This window comes from Aulonocara sp. 'chitande type north' Nkhata Bay, linkage group LG15 (assembly GCF_057382095.1).
Source record: "Aulonocara sp. 'chitande type north' Nkhata Bay isolate Kocher_YH1m ecotype deep benthic linkage group LG15, A_spYH_male_GT1.1, whole genome shotgun sequence".
In the NCBI taxonomy this organism is placed as follows: domain Eukaryota; kingdom Metazoa; phylum Chordata; class Actinopteri; order Cichliformes; family Cichlidae; genus Aulonocara; species Aulonocara sp. 'chitande type north' Nkhata Bay.
Window position 1 is genome coordinate 16490791 of NC_141358.1, and position 21114 is coordinate 16511904.

A 21114-nucleotide genomic window follows, 5' to 3' on the forward strand; every position below is an offset into this window, starting at 1 on the left:
GCATAAAAAGATAGAGCTGGAGTCATTTAGATACCAGGGGAGGTACATTAAGTCTATATACTGTATAATTGAATGCAAAATTTGAACCAGGTGTGTGAATTTCTCCTATATTGGCTCCCTGTTAAATTCAGAATTAAATTCAAAATCCTGCTCCTCACAACGTCGTGAATCATCAGGCTCCATCTTTGTCTTTCCTGCTTCTTTAGTGCTCACAGTGAAATGAGTGTGTTCAGTTGTACGCCTGAAAGGGTGAGCATTCAACTGAGTTAAAGGAGTCTAACCATAGTAAAAGTATTTCCTTTGCAAACCCAGCATTTCATAAAGCTTTTGTATCAATATGTTTAAGTTCACAGGGTTGTTGGATTTGTAAATATATTCTGGCATATAAAAGATAAACATAAAGTAACAATAAAAATGCCCTGCAAAATGCTACCTAGCATTAGCACAACGTCACTACCTGTAGCTTGTGCAGTATAAAATAACATTATTAAACTTTTAATTTAATTATGCTAAATGTATATGGTGCATTTGAAATTGTGAAGTAGTTGATGACTGATTCAATTTCAATTGATTTCAATTATATTAGTTCAATAAGGATAAGGTTTATATGTACATGTGTATATGTGGCGGATTTTAATCTAAAAAAGGGGAGGGTAGGTAGGCCTCCCAGCACTCCTGTCTACTTTCTTCATCTCTGTATCCCATTTTTCTTCCCCCTTTTTTCTTTTCCTAACCTCTTCATTTAAATACTTTTTAAGACTCTGAGTCAAGTGCTTGTACTGCATTACTGGACTGTTCTGAACGTCTTAAATCCCCTTATTGATGAAGCAAACAGCGAAGTGAAGCTTTACAAAAGTAAAGACTTAACAAATGAGTTGGGGCAAACTAAACTGAATGAAAAACAAAAACAAACAACCCCCCCAGAATAAATAAACTAATAAAAAATCGAAAGCTATAATACCTCTGTTCGTCGATACTGTGTCTTGATAATGCTCTCTTGCCTTATTTTATATCCATAGCTTCCGTACTTTTGTACATTTAAGTGTGATTTTACTTGAGTGAGCTTGTCCACTCATCGAGCCTACAAGTCATCACTCAGGGCCAGTGTTGTCCATTAACCTGCCTGTGTGAGCATCAGAAACATGGCGGAAAGCGAGTTGAACGTTGACAGCCTCATCTCTAGATTACTGGAAGGTAGGTTAGCATTTGTGATCTAGCGTCTTTATGTAAATTTATTCGGGGAGGAGAAAAAGGCTATCTGGAGGTTCTTGTTTGTAACCAGGAACTTCACGACATGTTTCGAAAGCATTTCGCCATCGCATCCTTAGCTGTCTGTTTTTCATCGGCATCAAGCCTTAAGCTAACCGCCGCGTTAAAAAGCTACGGTAAACGTTCGACCCAAATAGTGTGGCATCACTCTATCTGTTCGTTATTGCTGGTTAATGCTAGTTTTGAGATTGTGTGGAAAATAAGAGTGATGTCAAATTGGCTTGCTGTTGCCCGATAGGGATAGTGAAAGCTAATTAAATTAAGTAGTCATATAAGTTGAGGGTTTAACAGCACCTCTTTTGTTGTAGTGGGCGCTGGTTAATATTTTTCTTATGTTGGGGAACGGGAAGAACTGTGAAATTTTATGGTTTCTTAGTAACACTAATTGTTCTCGTTCCCAAGGCAGGTAACTAAGTCGGCTACCTCTGCGGACACACCCCCTTTACGTAGGGGATCACTAAAGCCTGCACGGCTAATGAGCCTTTGCTAATTTAAACAGTAAACCAGTGTATTCCCTAGGCTGTACCTGGGGTGGGAATCAACTCAGTCCACTAGTACTGTTCTGAGGTATTAGTATTTCCCACAGTACCTGATACTTTTAAATAAAGCAATTCCATAACATTTAAGAAAACGAGAATCTTGAGTTATTAGTTGCTGTACAATGCATAATTTAAGAGCTAAAATAAATGAAATGTATCAATAAAAATGACGTATTCGATTGATTAAAAAAGTGTCTTAAATGAAAACAAAATAAACAAAACTTAAAATTTAATTGTATTTTTGGTCCAATTTCTAAAAGCTGAAAAAAAACCTGCATATGATACCCAGAATTATAAAGTAGTTTAAATAAACCCCACATCCATCAGTGTAAGTAAAAGTGAAGTGAACTTCTTTTACCTTTCACCCTAATCTTTTCATTTGCTCATAACAATTCAGTATTATTTTTGTTGTTGCTTGCCTGAAACCAAATAAAGAATGGTATACGGAAAACAATAAATAATATCTGGTTAAACATCCTGCTTATTGGCAGATGCACTTTGTGGTTATGGAAAAACCAATGATATGCAAAATCATTGTTACTGTCTTTACACTTCAAAATTTATTAAATCCTTCAATTCCATCTACTTTAATGCATGTCATGAACTAATTTTGGATGTATTTGTTCTGCACATACTGAAATTTGTGCATTTAACATCTGCAGGAAGAATGATAGTATTTAACATTACTAGAACTCCACTGTAATTAAAAATCAGCATCATGCTAATTTATTACAAATCTTTATTGTTTTTAATCTGTGGTTACCATTATGGGTTTAATGTGCAACTTGTACCTACTGTCAGTTTTTCAATAACATTTGTGAGTAAGCTTTCGGCTTTGGCTAGCGCTACCACATTTCTAAACAACCTTGTTTTTTTTTCTTCATACATTAATCTGCCCTCTAGACTAGACCGCCTGCGCTCACTCACTCATAAACTTCCAACTGAGCCAACAAGCTGTTCATTCCTGATCTTGCCAGTTCATAACAACCCATGTTGACTGGAGTAAATGGCATATTTGGCCAGTAGCAAAGCAAAACTTGGTGATCAGATTTCTTTCATCTGTGGTGCAAATGTAAATAAAAGACAAAACTTGTGACTTGAACATACTATTTTTTTTTATTAATAGTTTTGTTTAATATAAATGTTTTGGGAATTGGTGATATGAATGAAATGTTTTTCTTTTTCTGTTTTAATCACAATAATGATATGTGTGTTACTTTTTACCTTGTAGTGCGAGGATGCCGTCCAGGGAAGATCGTACAGATGACAGAGGCTGAGGTGCGGGGGCTCTGCATCAAGTCCAGAGAGATTTTCCTCAGTCAGCCAATTCTTCTTGAACTTGAGGCTCCACTCAAAATCTGTGGTGAGAACCCACCTATATCCCCAGAGGGCATTTATATACATTGTTTTTATTTGTTCACTACATTTACAATGCTTATGGGTTGAATTGAGCAAAAATCCACTTGGATTTGTCTTATATGTTTTAAGTCCCTTCACAGCAAGACAGTCCACCCCACAATGCTGTTATTTTTGCTCCAGGTTAAACATATTTAGATTCACAGTAGTTCACTGTAGAACAGAAACTGCATTAGTGAAGATTATGAATAACTGCCTTATTGCCTCTGACACTGCACTTACCTGTGTGCTTGTCCTGCTTGATCTCAGTGCAGCATTTGATACAGTTGAGCTTAATATTTTACTACACATTTTATAAATATGTTTATAAATATGCCATTCTTTTTCAAATATATCTGTATAATCACATGAGATCAATAAACTGTAGGTAAAAATTTTAATTTCAGGTGATATCCATGGGCAGTACACAGACTTGTTAAGGCTATTCGAGTATGGAGGTTTTCCGCCAGAGGCCAACTATCTGTTCCTGGGAGATTACGTGGATAGAGGGAAGCAGTCATTAGAGACCATTTGCCTTCTTCTCGCTTACAAGATCAAATATCCAGAAAACTTCTTCTTGCTCAGAGGGAACCACGAGTGTGCCTCCATCAATCGCATCTACGGCTTCTATGACGAATGTAAGTTGAAAAATCAGTGCTTGCCTGCATCTGAATACTGTTAGATTTAAATTCTGTTAATTTAACTTGATGGTTACAGTTTCATAGATGTAAAGATTAGCTGCTTCTGTGGTTTGTATCGATACAAACTGAAGAACTATTTTCCTTTCTCTTTCTGTTATTCAATGGAAATAAGCACTATGGCAATAAATTATGTGTAAAAGACAAAAATGTTTGATCAACATTGGATTTAATCCTTAACATTCTCTAGTGCTTACTGCACTAGAGAATACAACTCATGATTATTAAAGTAATCTGATAATGATTAAACTTCAAAACACATATTGAATTTTCTGAAAGCTAAAAATGTGAAAAGTGAACATTTCTGGTTGTGAGATAACGGAGGTTTTCATGGATGTAAAATAACACACCTGAATTGGAAATTGTTTTTGGTTAAATTTTCCTCAGGCAAACGCAGGTTCAACATAAAGCTCTGGAAGACATTCACAGACTGTTTTAACTGTCTGCCCATTGCTGCGATTATTGATGAGAAGATTTTCTGCTGTCACGGAGGTTTGTGAAACATCTGTTATGTGGGAGGTAACAAAGTACGGCTGAATAATTTGTCTCCGTGAATTAAAAGTGTGCCTCTAAATAGGCAGTGAGTGATCATATAGAATTACTCCATTTATCATTCTTAGATATTTAAATGCATTTGAGGGCTCAGCTAGTAATATATCTTGTTACTATTGCATTAACTTAACATATTTTACTAACTACAGTAAATACTTGGTAATTCATGACATTAGTCAACTTTGTTTTTGTCATGTCTAAATTTTTTACTGATGCATGTAGTAAATACTGTCTTCTTTTGCTCAGGACTGTCACCTGATCTGCAGTCCATGGAACAAATCCGACGTATTATGAGACCCACTGATGTCCCAGACACAGGTCTGTGTTTAAGTTAATAGATTCATGAAGATCATCATATATATCTGTAGTCATTTCCCACTGTGTAAAATTATGAATACATTGCCACCTACTGCTTTAGCATGTAGACTGTATATAAAGGATGGACATAGCTTTGAGGTTTAAAGAGTAAAGCCATTGTCATAGTGCCTTAAGCCCCATCCAGATATGAAACGATTTGCTCATGGTGCCTTGCTTTGTAGCTGACAGATGCTCATTACAGGACATTTTAGGCTCTGGTTGTCTAGGTAACTCTCTTATGTTTTTACCACCCCCTTATGTCAGTCAGCACTTTCTTTGTTCCCACTCAGAGCTGTTTAGATCACTCACCTCAGAGATGAGGAAAAATGTAACTCAGGAGTGGTCCACTTCATGTCCTTAAGTTTTTTCATCTGTTGTCATTTGAAGCATCTGACTGTTAATGGCATTCCTGGATCTTTGCTTTCCATATCGCTGTTAGTTGTTCCATTTTGAACCCCCATTTAGACTGAATTTTTACAATGGCCAGTCAGGGTGACCATACCCATCACTTCTGGTAATTCCATCACATAGCCACGCCCATTTATGGTCACTGTCACGGTACACGTAGCTACCGCCACATCAGCACTGATATATGAGAGGACAAGTCAAAACCAGAAATTTTAAAACCTTTTTTTTTCCTTTTTTTTTTTTTTTTTACAAAAAGTGTCTTATTCCAGCTTCAGCAGCTGGAGGGCTTTGCTGCTCAAATCAACTAGTAATGTCAATTTGAGGTCGACTTTGCTGGATGGTACCATAAACACTTTTGTGATGAGGTTATGGTCTTGCTGACTAGTTTCAGTTATGTACGGTTTAGGGTGAGCCTGACTTGTGACTGACAAGTCTCTACTGTATCAGTGCATGGTGACAAGTTTGGATTTAAAACACCAAGATGTCGCTCAGAAACAAGTCTTCACAACAGTTTCACTAACCAACAGGTGAAATGTCAGTTTTTTAAACACACAATTACATGTAGAAGTTTACAAAAATAGGCACTTGTCGGTGGGTAACTGCTCAACTCGACTGCACTGCTGACCTAAATGTGCCACATTCCAGGCTTGCTGTGCGACCTGCTGTGGTCTGATCCAGACAAAGATGTCCAGGGCTGGGGTGAAAATGATCGGGGCGTCTCCTTCACCTTTGGGGCTGATGTGGTCAGCAAGTTCCTCAACCGCCACGACTTGGACCTCATCTGTCGAGCACATCAGGTAACACTCAAGCTACTTGATGACATACAACTGTATTAAAATGGCTCAGCTGATAATTAAACTTCCATTTGTTAATGAAAACAAGTTTGGTCAGTTTTAATTGAATTAAATCATTTTTATTTATTACAGCTCGAAAGTGAAAACAGAGCTGATCATTTTGTATGCAAAACATGTTCCCTAAATATTCTTGAATGACTTACAACCACCAAGTAGAAAGTATTTTTGGCTTACTGAGTGGAACATTAAGCTACCAAAACAATCTTTAAAAAAAAAACAAGCCTTAAAAATAACTGAATTGAATTGATTACCAAAATAGGTGCCAGTTAATTTTCAGTCAGTCATCTTGTATTAATCCTGCCACACCACAGGTTGTTGAGGACGGTTATGAGTTCTTTGCAAAGCGGCAGCTGGTGACCCTGTTTTCTGCTCCCAATTACTGTGGGGAGTTTGACAATGCAGGCGGCATGATGAGCGTGGACGAATCACTCATGTGTTCTTTTCAGGTAGAGCGTGTTAATTTTGATGGCACATTAAATCTCCCTTAAATCCTCTGTAGGCTTATGTCAACACTGCTATCTGTTCTTTTCAGATCCTGAAGCCGTCAGAGAAAAAAGCTAAGTATCAGTATGGAGGGGTGAATTCAGGACGCCCTGTCACCCCACCTCGTACCACTCAGGCACCTAAAAAGAGGTGAGCAGCTGGCCCCGACTCTCCTGCTCCTCCTCTGGCTGGGCTTTGGCCCACATCCCTGCAGGCTGCCTCAAACACTCCAGCCTTCTCAGTCAGTTTATTCATGTGTAAATAAAAACTCAAAGAGAGGGTTTTTTGTTTTGCTTGTTCTGTGGGTATTTTTATGAATATGTGAGTGATTTTTCTTTTTTAATGCTACAGTATGTATTTACTCAGCTCATTCAGGAATATTAACACCAACCTTTTTTCGAAATGGGCGAGATGCTTCTTTGCCTTCAGATTTAAAAAAAAAAAAAAAATCGTGGTTTTGTAAATGCATGCACGCTTGTGTGATTGAGATGAGCTCTTTGTTTAAGCAATGTGTAAAATCAGCACTCTCCCAGCCTACAGGTCCAAATAATTCCAGTCTCATCTCGATTCCCACTGTGTTATCTCAAGTATTACACTGGTTAAATCGTTAAACATTTTGGGAAATATGCTCCTTTGTGTTCCTGCAAACTATCAGGTAAGACTTCTCACCTGTTAAATATGGCTTTCATAGCTTAGCACAAGGGCCTGAAATCACTCTTCAGACTTCCCAGTATAAAACTTAAATTGACAGATCTCTTGTTAAGGACACATTGCATCTCAATACTTGTCACGCTTTCAAAAGTATGGATGTGCTCTCAAGGAATGGCTGTTTGTTGCATTAGTGCATTTCCCACCATCACGGGTGTTAGTTTGCAAAACAGATGTGCCATGAGCACAGATCCATTAATTAAGACACAAATTGTTGTGCTTCCAGTCTGAAAGTGCAAAAGACTCTGGAGACACTCAGGACTAACAATTTTAAGTTTTCCTAATTGATACTTTGAGGCTTTAGTTGTGCTTTTAGGTGTTGGTTTGGTTTAGGCAGCAAAAATATTTGGTTAGATTTAGGAAAAGATCATGGGTTGGGTTTAAACAGGTGTAAATGGTAAATGGCCTGTATTTATATAGCGCTTTACTAGTCCCTAAGGACCCCAAAGCGCTTTACATATCCAGTCATCCACCCATTCACACACACTGGCGATGGCAAGCTACATTGTAGCCACAGCCACCCTGGGGCGCACTGACAGAGGCGAGGCTGCCGGACACTGGCACCACCGGGCCCTCTGACCACCACCAGTAGGCAACTGGTGAAGTGTCTTGCCCAAGGACACAACGATCGAGACTGTCCAAGCCGGGGCTCGAACCGGCAACCTTCCAATTACAAGGCGAACTCCCAACTCTCGAGCCACGATCGCCCCAAATGTTGTAGCAAATGTTTTAAAGCAGCGCATGTGGGCACAAGAGGTACTTCCAACTGAAGTGCATTAAATTCAGTGCTGGGGTAAGTGTCAACAAAAAGGACAATTTGTGTTCACAATTAGTCGTTTGTCTACTCCTTCAGGTTTTGCAGTGAGACTGAGCTGCAGGGTAGCATGAGCAAAGTATCTACCAGGTCGATTGTTAGATTTAGCTCCTCGAGTACTATTTTTTTTTTAGGTTTATTCACAAATTAAATTTGAATTTGATTGCAATCAAATTTGGACTACCTTCTTAAAATTCACATACTATATAAGTATGTACTGTACATGGTGTACAGCATTAAAGTTGACTCAAAGAACGCCTTTAAAATTAGTGTGGGTTTTTTTTTTTGTTCGTCCAGATAAACCAAATATTGTTAACGTTCTTGTTAATATTATTGGGCTTTGGAGGTGCTGATATGTTGATTTTGTTGTATTTGATCTCTGCTAGTCATGCTAGACACTTGATTCCAGTCTTTATGCTAAGCTCTGTTAGCTGTACCTACAGTCCCAAACAACACAACAAACGAACCGTTAATCAATTCACCATGAATTTCACACTTAGCAGGTACGGCCAAAGCATATTTCCCATAATGTTGAATTTTATCTTTAAATGTGACAGCTAAGACTTTTCTTACGACTCAAGAATGTTTTCTTCCTATGGAGATGCCAATAAAATCCAGAGACTTTTATGATGTTAGTGCAATAAATATTGCTAGAAATTTTGCTGTATGCAAGCACAATTATGTGAGAGGGCTATTAAAGCCTCTTAATTTCAAAAAGATGCCAACTTGTGCTAAATCTTTAGTTGGGCATTTGTATAAAGCCGATGCTCCTCGTAGTGTTTCAAGTCCATTTTTCCACAACTCATACTGTACTGTGTACATTTTTAATCCCTCACATCACTGAACAAGCATTAGTGGGTGTTTCCATTGTTGGTATAAAATATCGATAAAGCACCATTGTAAATGGTTCCTTTTTTGCTTCTGAAGTAAAAATCCAGACATCATGGACCCACACCGCTCAGAGAGCACTTTGAGTGTGTGTCCTTTAGTCTGATAAATACAGTAAATGTGTAGAAAAGTAGACAGATGTGCCAGTGTGAAAAAAGAGAAAAAGAAGGTAAGAAAATGAAGAACACGGCATCTTGTTAGATACAAGACGAGGTTTCAAATACAGGATTAACTAGTCGTTGTCAGTTTATTTTTAGTGTTCACAGCTCAGTTGTATGTTTGTTCTTCACAGCAGTGGGGTTTGACCATTGCCCTCTTTCACTGTCCAGAATGCATTTTCTGTTACTGTGTGTAAAAAGAGGGTAAAATGTATCAAGTCAAGATGCCTGCATTTTGTTTGTTGTTGGCATTGCATTACGTATAGACTGTTCCGACTTTGTGGTTACCGAATCAAGTACAGTACATCATTTCCAACTCACTAACCAACATTTAACCTTCAGATCTTGCCTTTTGCCTTGTAAATCTATTGGTCTTCAAGTTGAGAAACCGTATGTTAAGATGTTCTGAGATTTGTACAAGTTTGTTTCAAATGAGTGAAATAAATGGAAGTGCTGTTAAGCCTGCTTTAATACTTGTGTCTGATTCATTAAATTAGTGCAGATCATAGTGGTAGTTTGGTTAGTCTGCTGACACTCAGAAATCACGGTGATTTGTTTTAGGCACAGGAACACAGAATACCCTCAAAACTGCTGTTACTAGTTACATTTAAAAATTAGATACACCAGTCAAATAATGTGGTTAATAAAAAAAACAAAACAGTGATTTTACACTGTATGTTTTGACAACATAAAGACAGACCTCAGTCTGACTTGAGAGCTTGCAGCACTGACTGTGGTACTCTGCTGACGTAGTACTTGTGGTTACGGAGTGTAGCAAGAACCCCGGCAGAGTTCATGTGCTTTACACTAGCATCATAGCGGTATGCATTTCCATGCATATCAGTCAGTTTACCTGCATTAGAAAAAGAGATGATCAGGAAATATTTGGGAAACGATTTTAGAAAGTGGTTTAAACCCTAAAAAAAAACTGTCTATACATGACATTATGTTGCTATATGATTAAACGTTTTCACCTCCAACAGCATGCAGGATTGCTTCAGGAGCACAAGTGTCCCACTTCTTGCACCCTGGACTAGCAAAGACATAGGCAGAAGCTTTTCCTTCAACAAGCTGGATAATCTGCAGGTAGAGAAGCACGGACAGAAAAATGTACGTTCAGTCTCTCTGTGTAGAATTTATCTATGTAACTAGACAAAAGCATTCACTTTTCCAAGTTTTAATTTTAATAATGTAAAAGAAAAATCTCACTGCTTCATAATTCATTGGTCACTAATGCAAAAAAGTGAGTTCAATTTGTTAGCACTTTTTTTATATTGATTTACATCTTTCTTTTATTATTTATATAGTAACAACCTTCACCACCTTCATAATGGGGTGCTAAACTAAAGCAAAGAGCCTGCAACAATAGAGAGAAAACCACATTTACAACAATCTTCTATGAATGCTACTTTGCAATACTGGCAATTAGAGCTGGGCGATAGAACGATAACGATATGTATCGCGATATAACTTTTACTCGATAGAGAAATTAAGCTATCGCGATAGACCTCGCCGCTCTTGTCCTCTTTAAAAAAAAAAAAAAAAAAAAAAGTCAGCCAATCCAAATTAAGTAGCGCAGAGCCGAACCAATCACAGCCGCAGCGTCACGTCGCGTGACTTGTTACATACAGCACAAGTGCCAAGCCGCACGTGTGTTTGTTTGGGAAGCAGCCAGCGGGTAATGGAGCCAGCGCATAATGGAGGAAATGAGTGTGCCGACTAGAAAAATCAACCGAGCGTGACCGAAGAGAAAACAGATGATGGTTCCAATGCTGGAGAGATTGTCGAACGGAAGAGCCAAAGAAGTTCCGTAGTGTGAAGGTATTGCGGCTATTTCAAGTCTGACAAAAAACAGAGTAGCGTGCACTGTAAATTGTGCCGAAAGCAAGTCTGGAAATACAATAAACTGGTGCATGCGTCACACTGCGCGCCACGTTATTGTTTCGGTGAAATGAATTTCTACAATACTGTTACTGTTAATTCTACTCTCTGCAGTGTTTAAATGCTTACATATACACACAGTTACTGTCCCTCCACACACACGACTCGGTTCTGCTTCTATGCCCCAGCTTTGTTTACTTTTTCCCACCGAGGCTTCTAGACTTCTGATTGGCCAACATTTCTGCACGGTTAGGAATCTAGCGCCACCTGCTGCTTTGGCATGTTCATAGCAGCGTTTTCCTTCATTTCTGCCTTTATGTGTGGACGGGATTATTTTTTAAAACGGAAACGGAAAATCTCAGTTTTCAAAAATACCCGTGTACGTGTGGACGTAGCCTCAGTGTCTGACTGGAAGAGCTAATTCGTCATTCGGCTTTTGTCAGACTAAAGTAACTGTTAAAACTGTTTGAAAAGCTAAGCTATACAACAAGGAGAGATTGAGAATTTCCTTTTAGTTCTCAGTTTATTTGATACTGACAAAAGTTAGTCAGTTTTGTCTGTTCTTCTGTAAAACAAACTAAGATTTATTTTTAGAATTAATATTTTGTTTCTAAGTGGAATTGACAATTTAGTCTGTTTCGTTTGTTCCATTTTGAAACTTAAACGCTTTAGCGGCTGCCTTTTGTGTAGTTTGCAATATTTGCCTTTATTTATCTGAAAAAGTCTCATGTTCCTTAAGTACATCTACCCTGTTGAACTTATTATGGGAAATAAATATTTAAATAAAAACAAGCTGCTGATTATTTCACATTTTACTTGTGAGCAACGGCACATTTAAATCTTACAAATATAGTTATTTGGCTTATATCGTGATAGATATCGTTATCGCATGAAATGAAAAAAACATATCGTGATATGAAAAAATCTCATATCGCCCAGCTCTACTGGCAATCTTTTAATATAAAGAGAACGCCGGTTGGGGTGAGAGGAAAGAAGAGCAGAGAGAGCTGATAATCAATAAACTAAACAAAGCACAAACTCCAGGACGATACATAAAATAAAGCCATGGAGTAGTGGGATATAAATGCATGAAGGGTGCATTTGGTAGATTATGTGAGGTATGCCTGCAGACAAAGCCCTATGATAGCATAAGAAGAGCACAGGACCCTACTTTAACAGAACCTGTGGATTCAAAGCTTGTGATGGCACACGGGGAATCAATCAACTGACTGTTCATTCTATACGTGCAGTTTTTCTGTCTTGATGATCTCTGAAATTAAAGATAATGTTGATAAGTTTTAAAAAACCCTGCCCGAACAAGTACACAGAGTTGTTACCACTGTCAGAAGAAAATTTTAGATCCATCTTACCTTATTTCCAGCACCACCCACTCGTACAACTTCGTGAGGCTCCATGGCATCCACACAGTCTGTTACCAGCTTGTTGCTATGGGAACGGGTGGTGGTGACAATCCGTCTGTCACCTGGAACTTCCTGGAGCTGGAACCCAAAAGCGCCCAATCCCAGCATCCCCCACATGGTTCTTCCTAATTGTGTTCCTGCACCAAGCTGATGTTGAAAATGTCACAATTAACCTTACTCACTCAACTACTACAGACTGTTTCTGTTACATATATGTGCAGCTGCAAGAGTCCTACTGTGATATCATGCTTTTACATTCCCTAATGTGCACAACAATGAGACAAGCCCAGATATCAAACGGTGGAAAAGCAGGGGTTCAAGCAACTGGTTAAAAAGCTTAACGGAAGTGACGACATTCCAGGTAGAAAATATTTTTCAGTTTCAGTTTTATTGGGTGTCAATATCGTGCAGGTCCTGGAGAGTTACAAGGTTAGATTACTTTAGTTATTCTAAATTTAGAAGTTAAAAAGTTAATCATCATTAATATCATCATTGCAAATTTCATTGAACTATTGTGTTATAATTTTAAAGCTATATTGCTCACTCAGATGCTAAGCTGCTGGCCTATTGTTATAGCTTGCATGTAGATTTTTAATAAGCGAGCTATTCTATAATGCATCTCTAAGATGTACAATGCAATTCAGCAACTGAAGACTAAAATATGGCTCTAGTCAGCGTTTATCAGGAGAAGATGGGCCACAGCACAGCTGAGACTTCTAATTTTGCCTCTGAGAAGCCATCAAGCTCACCAGGTACAGCATGCTCAGTGGGTAAGAAAATCACATTATTTCCATCTCTGGTGACTCTTTCATCTGTGCAGCTTTTGTGCGCTGTTTTTAGTGCGTCTTGTGATGATTTTGTTGTGTACTATAAGGTGAATGATGTTTACAAAAAGTACTACAAAATAGCCGACACACTATATAGCAAAGCTGTTAGACAGTTTGAACACAGTTTTGATTTGGCTTGTACCTGGTAGTTGTAGAACGGCTGGTTGATCACGCCTGCGATGGCTTTGCCTCCATATGCAATCCCAATGAGCACTGTCACATTATCCAGGAGCCCTGAAGTCAGGAAGCAGCAGGATGTTAGCTGGAAGCCACTAAACGACATTACTGCACTTTCACTCATAAATATTTCTAGTGTGGCCATAATAATTAATATTCTGCAAGGCCCGGCTTAACCGTTGCCTTCCCATACAGAGAGCTGTGCTGTGAGGCTGAGGGGTGTCCAACCCTTTGTGTGGTGCCTGGGCCACAGCTTGGAAATGGAAACACCTCGATGCTAGGGTCAGCAGAAAGACAGCGGACAGGTGGATAAGCAGGAGCAGGGATGAACACAGAAGAGGCAAAAAAAGTAGCAGTGAAGTTCTGAGAGCTGAGAACCAGAAAGCAACCAAGCAGGCTTGTGCACAGAGAGCTTTATGCAGCTGAATACACAGAGATGGGAGGAGATTTTTAAGACATGCTTCAGAAGAGCATACCTTCAGTATATTCCTTTGTGCCATCAAGAGGATCTACCCACACAACTATCTGAAATTCAGATAGACACATTCAGAACAAGTACGTATACACCGTAGGAGGTAAACAGTGTCCAAGCAACAACTGTACAACACTGATTTGTAATAGCAGAAAATACTTTTTTATTCAGGTGCTAAACCTCTGAAACTAAACCCACATGTGATTACCTCTTCTTCTTTCAGCTGGCTGTACTCAGGTGGACAACTTCTCTGAAGAATTTCCTCTGACTGGCCAGTCTCAATTAGATCTTCCTGTATCACTTCAGAAGGAAGATCCTGAACAAAGTATATAAATATTCATGAGCTTTGTCATAATACGAGGATGTTTTTAGGTCTAGGTATCCACAGCAAATAATTTGGCTAAATATTGTTGACACTTACCTCCTCTCCAATTATGGTGATTTTGGGGAAACGTTTGGACAGTGAAGCACAAATGCTCTGCTGTGCTAGTCTGTCTGCCAGTGTTTGCAGATCATTAGCGCCTGTCTGTGCAAAAGTAGAAACAGAAATGTTAAACTTATATGTTTAACCATGAGTGCAGCTAGTGTTGTTAAACCACAAAATGCACATAGTGGGGTCATACCTTTTCCACAATACCAAGTTCTCCACTGTGAAGGACCTTCCGTACAATGGTCCCAGCCTTTTCAGCCACAGCATAGGCTGAGGCCACCAGTCGCATAACAACAGCAGGACTTCCAGACATTGCTTTCTGGTTGGTGTAGGGCAGAAGAAAGTAAAACTCATAAAACTAGGAGTGATTTTGTTCATTATGCCAATCTGCTATAGCCAGGTTTAAAAACTCAAATGCATAGTACTCCAGTTGATAAATATAATATCTTAAATAAAAGATAACAATGATGACCCTTATTGTTATCTGACAGAGAAGCTCTTCTACCCCTATATACGGGAGGAAACAGGACTGGACAACCGTGAATAGGAAGGTTAACAACAAATCTCCAAAACAACTGAATGTGAAACTGCAGAACAGATTTGCTCCACTATCAAAGGACCCTGGATCTATATCGGACAACCATCCATCTAAAAGCAGCGAAATAAGGTCTGAAAATCTGTTGAAAAGTGAAAGGCCACAGGGAAAGCTAAAGGCTAGGCCTGAAACTCTGATTGTACATCCTTTACGGCAGAGTCACCCACAAAGGATGTGCGGTAAGAACACTAAAGTCCTCTGCTTTCCTAACGATATGGTCAACAACCTGAAGGAGAGAATTCTTCAAATTGCAGATGAATATCCAACTGTGACAAACATTGTTCTGCATACAGGGTCAAACGATGTGTCCAAACAACAGTCGGAGGTTCTGAAACTGGACTTTACTGGATTATTAAATACTGTAAACTCTCTGAATGCAGCTGTATTCATCAGTGGACCTGTTCCGCCGGTCAGAGGAGGAGACGAGAGATTCAGCAGGTTGTTTACACTGAATAAATGGCTTATATCAGCATGTGCTGACCACTCAGTGCACTTTATCGACAACTTTAATATTTTTTGGGAACGCAGGCATCTGTTCAAAGCAAATGGATTTAATTTTAACAAGTCAGGGGTGAAACTGTTCACCTCCAACTTGTTTTATTCCATACGTCATCCATCCGTGCTTGGTGCCAAGGCTGAGATAAACGAGGAGTTATCTCATAAAGAGGAACAAACAGTACTCCAAGAACAGACAAAGCCCAGCAGAAACCTTGAGGAGGAGCTCCATTTGCCCCCACCCGGGAAGAGCCTCAGAAAGGAGAGACATCCATGGCATCTGAGGAAGAGCCTCAGAAAGGAGAGACATCTAAGGCAAGAAGAGGGGTCCCTATTTGCCTCCAACTCTCTCAACAACACCAACGACCAGGACAAGGGACCACGACCTTCCCCAGTCCCCCAAACCCCTGACAGGCCATCACCCTCCTCCCCCTCCCTTTCTCCCTCCTCCCCACACCTGAAATTCACTGAGGAGATGATGGAGCGGGTCAATGCTGGGCTCAGATCTACCCCCCGTCCCAATCCCTTTTTGTCCCCCATAAACCCCCCACCAGAGCGGCCAAAGGTTCGCCATCGAGCCCCACCCTCAACAGAGCAATCGAAGTCACATTGCCCAGCCTCGCCCCCCTTAGTTCCTCTTCATGCCCTGTCTCCGCAGTCTGATGCGTGATGTGTGAAGGGTCCGGGCTGTGAGGATTATGGCAGTGATGACTTTTCCCAGGAGAAGCTGGGACCCTGTTTACTAGAAGGTTTTAAAATTTCTGTACTTTTAGGTGACAGGAGACATGTGGCCTGGTCAAAACACAGAGAGCTGCACTCTAAAAGATCTTTAAACATAGTAAACATACCTTGTGTGCCACAGACTGCTCCCAAACACGAGGAGACAAGTAATACCTCTAAAACACTTAAGTTGGCTTTATTAAACATTAGATCTCTAGCTGGGAAAACATTTTTAATTAATGATTTAATCACTGAGCACAGCCTTGATTTTATGTTTTTAACTGAAACTTGGTTGGACCAAAGTAACAGTGGAGCTGTTCTCATCGAGACGACCCCTCCTAACTACAGTTTTATCAGTGAGGTCAGGGCGAGCAGGAGAGGAGGAGGGGTTGCTGTCTTATTTAATGAATCATTTCAATGTAAGCAGCTATCTCCTGGAAGTTTTCAGTCTTTTGAATATGTGGCTTTACAGCTGAAGGCCCCATCCAAAGTTGTGTTTCTTAATGTTTACAGGCCTCCCAAATACTGCACAGACTTTTTTAATGACCTCAGTGAACTGCTGTCTGTGATCTGTGTTGATTTTGACTGTGTAATTATTGCTGGGGATTTTAACATTCATGTGGACAACCCTCAGGACAAAGGGACTAAAGACCTGAGTAACACTCTGGGCAACTTTGGGCTGACTCAGCATGTAACAGAGGCCACACATAATAGAGGACACACTCTTGACCTACTGATCTCCAAAGGCCTGAGCATTTCAAAGGTTACTGTGTCTGATGTGGGCCTGTCTGATCATTACTGTGTTTTCTTTGAAAGTAAAATCTCAGCCCACACAAATATATCAACAACAGTGATCACAAAACAGTGAGTTCAATTTGTTAGTGCAATTTTTAACCAGGTCTTCCCATTAACACCTGACCTGCCCAGAGGGTCAGTCAATGAGCTCGTCAATAGCTTCAATGCTAACATGTTAAATGTAATGGACACTATTGCTCCCATTAAGGTGAAGGTTATCTCTGGAAGGAAAAAGTCTCCATGGAGAAACTCCACACTGGTGAAAAAAGAAAAAAGAGAGTGTAGGAAAGCTGAGCGCAGATGGAGAAAAACAAACCTCCAGGTTCATTATGACATTTATAAAGAGAAACTTCACAATTATAATTTACAACTGAGGAATGCAAGGAGGTCCTACTTCTCTGACATCATCACTAAAAACAGCCATAATGCTCGGGTCTTATTTTCTACAGTTGACAGGCTAACAAACCCTCCTGTGTCAGTGGCAGCTGAACTTCATTCGACCATGGCCTGCAATGACTTTGCCAAATTCTTCACTGAAAAAATCCAAAAAATTAGACAAGCAATTGGTACATCAACAGCAGATCCAGGATATGTACTGTGTCCACCAAAAAACTGTTTAAACACCATGAAACAGTTTCAACCTATTAACAGCAAAGACCTGGAGGACATCTTAGGTCAACTGAACTCCTCCTCCTGCTGTTTAGATGTCCTGCCAACAAGTTTTTTCAAAAAGGTCTCAAAGACTTTAGAGTCAGACCTGTTACAGATCGTCAACTTTTCTTTATTATCAGGTGTGTTTCCAGAATCACTAAAAACTGCTGTAATCAAACCTATACTGAAAAAGGACAATCTTGACAAGACACAAATGAACAACTACAGGCCGATCTCAAATCTCCCGTTTTTAAGTAAGATCATTGAAAAAGCAGTTTCTCAACAGCTCAGTTACTTCTTAAAACAGAATAATTGCTATGATGCCTTCCAGTCAGGTTTTAGACAGAACCACAGCACTGAAACCGCTCTGACCAAAGTGTTTAATGACATATGTCTGAATACAGACAGTGGAAAAATGTCAGTCCTAGTTTTACTGGATCTCAGTGCAGCATTTGATACAGTTGACCATAACATATTACTCAAACGACTGGAGAACTGGACAGGTCTTTCAGGAACTGTACTAAACTGGTTCAAAACATACGTAGAAAACAGGAAATACTTTGTATCAATAGGTAACTTCACATCTGAGCAGACAAGTATCACATGTGGAGTTCCCCAAGGTTCCATCTTGGGACCCCTTCTGTTTAACATCTACATGCTCCCACTGGCACAGATTATAAACAACAACAAAATAAACTATCACAGCTATGCAGATGACACACAAATATATATCACAATGTCACCAGGAGACCGAGGCCCTGTACAGGCTCTTGGTAAATGCATTGAGGAAATCAATGACTGGTTGTGCCACAATTTTCTCCAGCTAAACAAAAACAAAACTGAGGTAATAGTCTTTGGCGCCAAAGAAAAACGATTACAGGTCACCAGAGAACTTCAATCTATACATCTAAAAACCACAAACCAGGCGAGAAATTTGGGTGTAGTGATGGATGTAGACCTAAACTTAGAAAAACACATTAAGACAATAACAAAGTCAGCTTACTATCACCTCAAGAATATATCAAGGATAAAAGATCTGATGTCTCAACAGGACCTGGAAAAACTAGTCCATGCATTCATCTTTAGTAGGCTTGATTACTGTAACAGCATCTTTACAGGTCTACCTAAAAAAATCAGTCAGACAACTACAGCTCATTCAGAACTCTGCTGCTCGAGTCCTCACTAAGACCAAAAAAGTGGACCACATCAGTCCAGCTCTGAGGTCCTTACACTGGCTGCCTGTCCGTCAGAGGATAGACTTTAAAGTTCTGATGCTGGCCTATAAAGCTCTGAATGGTTTAGGACCAAAATACATCAATGACCTCCTGACCCAGTATGAACCTTCCAGATCCCTCAGGTCATCTGGATCCGGTCTTTTATCAGTTCCCAGAGTCAGAACCAGACACGGAGAAGCTGCATTCAGCTTTTATGCTCCTTATATCTGGAACAAACTCCCAGAAAGCCTCAGATCAGCTGAAACACTCAGTTTATTTAAATCCAGGTTGAAGACTCACCTGTTCTCAGCTGCATTTGAATAAAGCACCAAATCCACACTTTAAGCTTAAATTTCAAAACTTACATTTAACTACTGATTTTATCTACTGTTCTGATTTTATCTGTTTTGATTTTATATACTGTTTTGTTTGTTTGTTTGTTTGTTTGTTTGTTTGTTAATTAGTTTATTTGCTTGTTTTAATCAATTTTAAATCATGCTTTTTATTTGTTCTTGTTTCTAATGTCTCTGTAAAGCACTTTGAATCACCTTGTTGTTGAATTGTGCTATACAAATAAACTTGCCTTGCCTTGCCTTAAAATTAACAAAAAAATAATTCCTTTTTGGATTTATTCCTTAAAAAATAGCTGAAAAATACCAAATACTCTGGATAAGCAAATAGCTTTTACAATCCCCCAGTTAAATTAAAAGAATACATAGGATACTGCAGCTACAAGAGTTAATGACGAAGTTAAGCTGATCACAACACACTAATATCAGAAAAATAATAGTAGCTTCTTTTTGTTGTACATTTTTCTTATCTTAATGTACATCAAAAAAATATTTTTAGGTTATTTTAATAAGATTTACACATTCAAATGAAAATATTTAGCTAAAGGCAGTTGTCCCATTAATTCACAACAACACTAGTGCCATCATCTGCCAATATTTTTTAGCAAAGTGCTACAAGTCGAAAATGTCACTTTAATGTGATATAGATAGATAGATAGATAGATAGATAGATAGATAGATAGATAGATAGATAGATATACATACACACACAGGTCAGACTGGTCTAAAAACAACTACTCAAGCAGGTCTTTCCACTCTCCACTCCCTATAATGCTAAAGGATGTGGATATCCCGAATATGGTCATCTGTGGCATAGGTTATGCTGTGGGTGCAGCAGCTGATTAATTGACTAATCATTCAGCTGTACTTTACTGTGTAAATCAATAATTTCTAGTATACCTTGTACTCATATGCATAAATTTGTAAAGTAATTAAACTGTTACACAAACATAAACATTACTCGCTGAAATATAGTGCAGTACAGGTATAAGGTCTCACAAATAGACAAGACTAAAGTTTAAGTATGTTAAGATTGCATTTTAGTAAGTACAGTACTAAATGTACTTAATAACAGCCTAACATTGATAGTTTAAAACTCAGTGAATGCCGTCTTTCGATAACCAGCTTCGTAGCTTAAATATTAAGTCGTTAACTTTGCATTTTAGAGTGATTAGTTTAGCTAAGTAACTAAAAGTCGGGTGTAAACGGAATTCTAAGTAAGCTCGTGCAGTTAAGGCTAATTAGCCACCATGCTATAGCTCAAAGCTAGGTGACTAAAAATCTAAAATGAAGAATATTAAAAAATATATCCTCTTAACTTTGATGAGTACTTACTGATGCTAACGCTGTGCAATAGCCACAGTTTTCCTGGACTGCACCTGGAGATTGTGAAGAAGGGAGATGCAGGAAGTGGTAGACCTTTTATCCCCACAAGATATGTACCCCCTCGCCCAAAAGACAAACTCTCAGCAACGTTTCAGAATGAACCCGTCAACAAATAATAAGAATGCCGACACGGATTAAAATACAGCGATTATCTCTCATATATGAATGTGTTTAAGTAATTCGAATTTGTATTACGCAAAACAACGTTAAATTTTGCTTAAAACTGGTCTAATCACAATGTAAAACCGTTACGGAAGTACCGGAATGTGGAGGTGAACCATTTCGCTTTTGCTCATGAAACACGTTTTCTCTGTAATGACAGATGTGACGGGTCAAAGTGCCCGCCGGTTTCGTCGAAGGGGAGGAAAGGAAGGACAGCCGTACAGTTTTTTGTTTAAATTTTATTTAACATTCAGTTTTCTTGACCGTAATTCTGTTTTCAGTGAGAAAGCTGTGTTTTGCATTTTAGAACTCCACTTCGTGAATCGCAAACACAATTTGTTATCGGACATCTGTACTTTTTTTCCCTTCTAATTTTCTGTCATATGCAGCATTACAGTAGTGGATGTTCATGTGT

General features: G+C 39.0%; 2 protein-coding genes across 3 annotated transcripts; one reads left to right on the forward strand and one right to left on the reverse strand.

The window, feature by feature from the left end:
- The first annotated feature begins 955 nt into the window (after window positions 1-955).
- LOC147312851 (serine/threonine-protein phosphatase PP1-beta catalytic subunit-like) lies at window positions 956-9594 on the forward strand. Its single transcript, XM_086264647.1, has 8 exons — window positions 956-1194; window positions 3040-3171; window positions 3611-3841; window positions 4289-4393; window positions 4700-4771; window positions 5864-6015; window positions 6384-6518; window positions 6605-9594. Exons 1-8 carry the CDS (start codon window positions 1143-1145, stop codon window positions 6707-6709), a joined length of 984 nt encoding a protein of 327 aa, XP_086120773.1. The 5' UTR covers window positions 956-1142; the 3' UTR covers window positions 6710-9594.
- bpnt1 (bisphosphate nucleotidase 1) lies at window positions 9187-20816 on the reverse strand. Of its 2 annotated transcripts, none has more exons than XM_086264648.1 (10): window positions 20798-20816; window positions 20487-20530; window positions 14525-14650; window positions 14323-14427; window positions 14110-14217; window positions 13906-13954; window positions 13395-13486; window positions 12375-12572; window positions 10098-10203; window positions 9187-9976 (listed from the first exon to the last, which is right to left on the reverse strand). In XM_086264648.1, the coding sequence occupies exons 3-10, from the start codon at window positions 14642-14644 to the stop codon at window positions 9825-9827; spliced, it is 930 nt and encodes a 309-aa protein (XP_086120774.1). In that variant the 5' UTR covers window positions 14645-14650; window positions 20487-20530; window positions 20798-20816; the 3' UTR covers window positions 9187-9824. The 2 variants fall into 2 exon arrangements, with proteins under 2 accessions (XP_086120774.1, XP_086120775.1); XM_086264649.1 differs by lacking the exon at window positions 20798-20816 and having other exon boundaries at window positions 9187-9310; window positions 9824-9976; window positions 20487-20788.
- Window positions 20817-21114: the final 298 nt, after the last annotated feature.